Source organism: Aplysia californica, unplaced genomic scaffold (assembly GCF_000002075.1).
Source record: "Aplysia californica isolate F4 #8 unplaced genomic scaffold, AplCal3.0 scaffold00147, whole genome shotgun sequence".
In the NCBI taxonomy this organism is placed as follows: Eukaryota; Metazoa; Mollusca; class Gastropoda; order Aplysiida; family Aplysiidae; genus Aplysia; species Aplysia californica.
The window spans coordinates 885,284-892,783 of NW_004797417.1; the positions used below are offsets into that span (position 1 = coordinate 885,284).

General features: G+C 37.3%; 1 protein-coding gene across 2 annotated transcripts in view; it reads right to left on the reverse strand.

Annotated features, from left to right (window-relative positions):
* Nucleotides 1-3,433: 3,433 nt before the first annotated feature.
* LOC100533350 (Wnt-2 protein precursor) overlaps nt 3,434-7,500 on the reverse strand; it is a 52,049-nt gene continuing 47,982 nt past the window's right edge. The window contains exon 6 of one of the 2 annotated variants that reach the window (XM_035969462.1): nt 3,434-6,062. In XM_035969462.1, the coding sequence (XP_035825355.1) occupies nt 5,836-6,062 (227 nt within the window). In that variant the 3' untranslated portion in view covers nt 3,434-5,835. 2 annotated transcript variants of the gene reach the window in all.

Consider the following 7,500-nt stretch of genomic DNA (forward strand, 5'->3'; position numbering starts at 1 on the left):
AAGGAAGATCTGATAAAACGCATTCTTCTTGTTTGTTTGTTTGTCTTTAGCTCAAATTCAATCAAATTTGGTATAGTCATGGTAAATGATATATATTTTTATGTCGGATAGTCAGACAAAAACAACATTGAAATTTGTTAGTTTAATTAGCAAAAAACACTCAATCGCGATTATCTCGAAACCTTGATTTTGAGAAAAATGCGTTTTGTCAGATCACGGCAGATATCTAGATATCTAAACCTTCAATTTTTTTTTTGCATCTCTCAGGATTTATTGCTCCATTCCAGTAGAGTGTAAATATAGTAGCCCAAAGACTTTCAGTTGATGTTAATGCACCGATCATTCTTTTCAACGAAAGGGGGCCCAGCTAGTTCATAATAATATCATACAGTTGAACTTGTTAGGACGACAACCTGTATTAGACGACCATCTGTACAAACAGCCACTTTCTATTTTACCCCTTGGGGTTTGTCTGGGTTTGTGTGTATGTGTGTGTAAAGTGGCACTGCTTAAAACTTGTCCAACGCAGCAACAGCAGCTGTATTTCAACAAATAACTGCATAAATGTTTGTGAAACCAATCAAAGATGACCACGCACAGGTTTCCTCGCCAGACACGTTGCATCGGCCCCTGACACTGTGGAGGAACCGCCATAATTCATTCGACTGTCATAATTGTTGACCTGTCCTTCGAATAAACTAATTTCTGGCCCGCAGGTTGCCAAGGAGAGGCTTCTGGTTTTGACCAGTTGGTAATATTTTAATTGACCTTAAGGCAAACCTAAACCAGCACTGGTATCAGTCTGTGGTGTAGCGGGTAGGTGGTTCGATGTCGCACACAGAAGATCCAATTTCGATTCCCCAGTCGGGAGAAAATATTTGTCGAGTGTCTCGGTCTTTCTTTTGGGATGTCGCTTCCCTCTCAGCTCGGATTGCCCCTGACAGACATTGTCTGAAGCCCTCCTTCTACATGATCTAAATTGTGTCAATCAGGGCGTAAAAACATGTGCATTAAAAACGTCTTACACCCTCGACCGCCTCCGGTTTGGACCTCAGAAGGGATTTTTCGTACTCCATTTTGATCAGTCCTGCCTAAGACGGTCAACAGACTAAGACGACCAATTATTTCCTCGACATTGGGTGGCCGTCTCAGAGAATTTCGACTGTAATGAAAATTTTAATGGCTCTGGGGAAGTAACTCATGGACCATTTGCATCAAAATAATATCTGATAATTACCGCCCTTTATCTATTGCCGAGACAACTGCAAAAGAGGACGAAGAGTGAAGAAGAACGACAGGGGAACTACTGTAGACCTTTAGTAACTTCAAGTCGGGCAGACGGCTTTTATGGCGTCAGAAATAAACAGTACAGGGATCAAAAACATATTTACCTGAAATAGAAAAACAGAGATGAAAGTTGTTTAAAATGTCCTTGTATTTTTTATTTACACAATAATATTGCCATCGGAATAGACAAACGATTCTTTCCACGGCAAGGTCGTAATTACAATGAACAGTAGCATACCCACTTGAGTTTCTTTTCAATAAAACAGTGAAACATGAACTATGGTGATGTATCTACCTGAACAGTCTATCTGAACTATCAACATGTTGGATATACAAATTCTACAAATCCCAAAACACCATGTCCTATTCTCCTAAAATTCATTCTTTAAACTGCACAGGACGTTCAAACATGTCTGAAAATGTGAAATTAAATGGGATAGGTTCCACACCCCTATCAACACTGTTGGGTTATTTAAGCTGTGGGACCTCCGAGTTAACATCCATCTCCGAAGTTAGAGATCCAAATTGGAAATTTGTGTATAAAGTGCTTTCCCACGGATAAAACGTTGGACCGAGCTGAGACTCGAACTCCCAAACCTGCAATCTACCGATTACGGGTCCGGTAGCCTGACCACAAACATCTTTGAATAAAGATTTTGTGTGAACGCCTGTCATCCCCCCTCCCCCCGCCCTTTTTTCCCCCTTACAAAATTTTCACCTTCCCCAGCTAAGCCTACAAGCTGTCCTGAAAATCGCATTTTTCCAGCTTAGGCTTCGATTTTGAGTATTTATCAGAGAGTAGAGATAGGGAATAAAAATAGCTTTTCAAAAATCAGATAGATCTAATACGTTTTAGAAAGGGAAAGCAATGATAATTACACAAGCCGTCTTGAACGCTGCAAAACAGTAACTAGCTATCTATAACAGTAAACAGATTTACGACTTTAAATAATTTTCACATACAGATGGAATGAATAAACAATACATATTTCATGAATATAACTTTGCACATATACAACAAATTATACAAGAAGAATGTAAAAAAAAAAACCCACACAAAAACAACAACAACAACAACTAAAGACAGATCTCGAATAAAACTGACACAATCTCATGACCATATTATTACACTGACATTCATTTAGTTGACATTGACAATAAGGATATCTGAACAGTACGGTTATTAATCTCAAAGCACTCGTCCTGTGTCTTTTATGTAACGTTGTCTCTGCGGTTGCCATTTTCAGGTTGTTGATCAGGACTGCCATCTTCTTGACCCACAAGCTGCATACTAGGCAGTTTTTAAACGAAATGTAGTTTTGGAGTATGTGGCAGAAATCTGTATAGGTTAACAGCTCAAAGTGAGAGTACGGCCGTGGGAGGGTGGGGGGCGCTGGCTTGGAACAAGGAGAAATATGTACAGATGAGGGCACAAAATTATTAAAGATAAAAGATGTTTCACCTTTTTTTCTTTTTCTTTTTCTTTTTCTTGTTCGATTTTTAAAAAGTTTAACTTTCACATATTTTATCAACTGGTGCCAGTTTTCTAGCAAAAAAGGACCTAAGAGGGCAGATAGGTTTGAAATGGACATTTTAACCCAAAAAATCTACTGAAAAGGAAAGATTAAAACACAGGGGGGGGGGGTAGGGACAGAGAGAGAGACAAAGCGAAAAAGAAAGAGAGAGAGAGTGAGTGAGAGAGAGAGAGAGAGAGAGAGAGAGAGAGAGAGAGAGAGAGAGAGAGAGAGAGAGAGAGAGAGAGAGAGAGAGAGAGACAGAGTAATTCGATTTTTTAATGACTGCGTGCTAGATGTAATTTTTAATGACGCTTTTTTAAAGTTCAGCGAAGAATAAAGCTGGTCTTTAAAATAGAACAATGTCACTTTCGCGTTAATATAATACACATTCTGAAGAAAATGAGGGAAAATGGTATTTAGCGTGTCTCACTGTGCATACTGGAGGTAATATCAATACGGGAAGTTCGAATTGATAAGCATGAATTTCTGATAGAATTTTCTATTTTTAAACATTAGAAAGGGGTGGTAGATCTAAGTATATACACTAAACACGTCAGGTAGTATAATCTTAAGAGTTGAATCGAATACACCATGAGAAAAAGTTATTTCAGTAACAATGGAACATAATATTTTCTTTTCTTTTTTTAATAACTTCTTGAGATGAGACTAAGTCTTCAGGCTTTTTTCCTTTTTTACGTTTTTGCAGCAAAAACAAGGGGAGGAGGGGAATCAACTAACGGAGCTTCACCAGAGCTCTTTTTTGTGTCATGCAAAAAGTTCAGCGCTTTTCAAATTAAATAGCAACATTCAAAATTAAACAACCAAAACTAATTCTCTAAGCCACCCAACCAGCTATAATTATAGTGCGGTCAAAAATGCGCCACGCAACTTATTCTCAAATTAAGCTATCGAACATTGACTCTCCACCTTTTGCACAATGACTAGTATCAATTTGCCTTAACAGTTCAATCTTTTTGTAAACACTTGTTAGCTGTATTCCAGAAAACACCTGAATAAATTATACAAATGGTGGTTTCTATAGATTTTTAACGTTTTACTGCTGGGACATTATCACTGTTAAATTAAGTCGGTAATAAATTTTTCTGATCGGGACACTGTGTTCATTGAACGCATGTTTTGAGAACCAAAAATGTGTTCACTGTAAAATTAATTTCTTTTGACAAGTTTTGCCACTAAAAAGTGTCATTGGTGAGCTGTGTGTGACGCAGGCCATATGCGTATACAAAATGTGTGCGAGAAGCGGGACGCTCTGTGAACTTTTTCTGCGAGACGGAGCTTATTATGCTCAAGTGAGTTATATCCGTATTTATAGGGGTCGCATCTTCTTTTTGGCATGCAGAGCGTGTATTTTTACCTCTCCTTAAAGTACAAAGACAAGACAATACTTTAATTGAGTGCTGTGAATCTTTTTGGTGCTGTACAAAAATTCACAATTGATTTTTTACAAGAATATTTCTATACAGGAATAGAATAATAATACGTCTTCTGTCAGAATTCTAACGCGAATCAATTTTTATTATAGTCGAGACATAAGACTTGCTGGTTGTAATGTGATTTATCATTGAAATGCTATTGAGGGCATTAAGTAGTTTTCTGTGAGTTTAGAAATGTAGTTGAGTAAAAACAATACGTTTAACTTCGATAAAATACAAAGTCCACACTTCATTTCAATCAGCGTCGTTAAAGACTGAGTTTCATAAGCTTACTTAAAGGAAAGATAGTATTTATATGACCCCAAACACAGCCGTTAAGACGAATTCATAATAATAGTATAAGACAGCCACTGGCGTTACGATGCACCCAAGTCACGGTTATGTTATGGAGTAGGCTATGTGTTGTGAAAGGTTTTCCAACCTCGTTCCCCTGACGCCTTTAGACACCGTAAACCAGTTGAAACTCCTTTTTTTAAATTTAAAAATGTGAATGAACAAATGTTTAACAAAACTTATTCAGCAATTAATACAGCACATAAAGAGCATTACTATTCTAAAAATTGCATTTAGAAATGTAATCTAATAAAACATGGAAACAACATTATAAAAAAATTGGGACGAACAAATGTAATATTACAATAATGTCTTTTGACGACATTATAGTCCTTATACTTTGTTCAGTGTTAGAGCTCATTTGTTACTGGTACAATGGCTCAGTCAGAACACAAGAGAGCAATTGATTCGAACACAGTGTATATTATTATGAGAGAATAAAACTGTAAAAGTAAAAGAACGCCAAAGATAAACCTTGTCATGGTTCAGTGAATCATAAAAAAACAAGTCCATAACACTGCATGGTAAATTGATATTATTATTCACTTCTAAAAGCCGACTATTCAAAGTTGATGCGTCATGATAGATTGTTAACGAAAAAGTCTACAACATTCACATGTACGAATTAGGCACAACTTTGTCAAAACTCGACAAAGTAGACCAGTGTGCCATTCGACAGTTTTATCATGTTCAAGAAAGTGTAAGTCTCAATGACTCCAGTTATTGACTGGCATCACACCACATCATTTTATCCAGAAAAGATTTATTGTGAATGTTTTATAGAAATCATTAAATCAAATATGATGTAACCGTTATCGTTTATCCAAAGGTGCGGTAAATTCATACGTCCTTCTTTTTTTTTTTTCTTTAAAAAAAAATCTACTCCCATTAAAGGAACATTGTCAGGTGGCTGTGGTCAGCTCGTCTCAAATTTATGAAAAGCAGTAAACAAAGCTGTCAATATAACTGACAATATAACAGCAACTGATGTGTCAATACTACTCCACAACAGCTATTGCAAGAGTTCAAATAAAGTCAGCCAAGAGCCCGTGAAGCCGTGATGGGCGGGGCTAAGTTCACGAGTAGCCCCAATCCGGACAGCAAGAGGCTATGATCGCCCCCAGAGATGAGAGAGGGTGGAGTTCTAAAGCGCATGAGATTCCGCCCTTGTAATGAAGAACTTGTGAAAATCTAAAGGGCGGAGCCTTCACACGTGCGTAGCTCCACCCAACCCAACAGTAATATCAGGAGCCAATGAGACCCTGAGGGGCGGGGCCTTTGCAGGTGTGTAGCTCCACCCACCTTTGACAATCCTTGCAGTGTACAAAGCAGCACCAGTGGAACTTGCACTCACACTTGTAATGTTGCTTCACCACGCGTGTGTGGTAGCCCCGCCCACAACACATGATGTCACAACCGTCGGTGCCCATAGAAGATTTGTTGCACGTGCGCCCTGTAGTCCCGAGCGATCCTGTAGAGAACACAAAAAGCCAGTGATAATAATTATATTAAAATTTTTGTTTTAAAATAATGATAATAGTACTAACAATAGCAATAACAATAACAATAACAATAACAATTGTAACAATAATAATACGTCTTCATATTCAAATTATTATTCTCATATAGATCCATTTTTATTTTAAATATTGTACATACTCACTCACATTTTTTAGCCAACAACTTTCTGACACGAATAATTACACCAACATGGTACCCGAAAAAGGGATACAGGACAAAAACGAAAAAAAAAGGCAAGAAGAAGAAGAAGAAAAAGAAGAAGAAGAAGAAGAAGAAGAAGAAGAAGAAGAAGAAGAAGAAGAAGAATGATGATGATAATAATAATAATGAATTATTATTATTAAGATTATGATTATTGTTATTATGATAATGTTAATCTTTTTTTCGCCTCTCTTTCAATAGGTCCCAGGTTCGAATCCGGAAAGCGATGGAACATTTTCTTCTCCAAAATGTTCTCCTTTTACCTTCTTTCTTTCTCTCTAACAATGTTCTTTCGTCTGCTTTCGTCTCCACTTTCTACCCCCATTCCATACCTCTTTTGTCCCCTCCTCTTTGCTTTTGACAATTTTTGCAGCCTTTCTATTGCTACTTCACGGCTCCTTCTTACTGCTGTCTTTCAGCCACACTCCTGATCCTTTGGAAGGTAAGATCTGACACATATCCTTCTCGGATAAGGGTGAAACATCTCCGAAGTCCTGTGTGCAAGTTGCGCACGTTAAAGATCCCTGTGGTCCAAAATTGATAAGAATAGGCTTTGGCCGGCAAGCGGGGAAAATTTAAAATAATTCCTAACAACTGAAAAGGGTTCATATGTTCTGCGCGCTCATATGACCTTATAGCTGTTGCGAGCGCAGTAAAACACTTACAAAAAAAGAGTCTTAAAGATTATCATAGTTTATTATTGAAGTTGAGGTGACTTCCTCCAACAGGTTGCTTCATGTGGTTTTCTACAAGGTGTTGAAATACGAAGGCTCTCAAAAGCCAACATCATACTTTTGATTCAGTCTTACCATGTTACCGTTGATGTTTTTTTTTTTTCTAATACATATTATGTTATCAATAATAAGTGTTACTAACGAAGAAGCGACAGCCAGGCAAAGGTCATGTTGAGTGTACATATTATTTTAACCAATCACAAGCAAAAGGGGGACTCAGTTCAAAGGTTATTAAAAAATTACCACTATATCTAAAAGCAAATAAAAAAGGTTCTTTAACGAATGTTGGGTAAACATCTTGCTACCTCAGAATTATAAAGTTTTATCTGCTGAGTCGTAAAAAAATGTTGAGTTTTACACAATATTATGTCAAGCTTTCTCGAATGCAATGCTTTGAATATCTTGATAACGACTCAAAATAATGATTTTGCTAGAGCAGATGGAACATTCGGT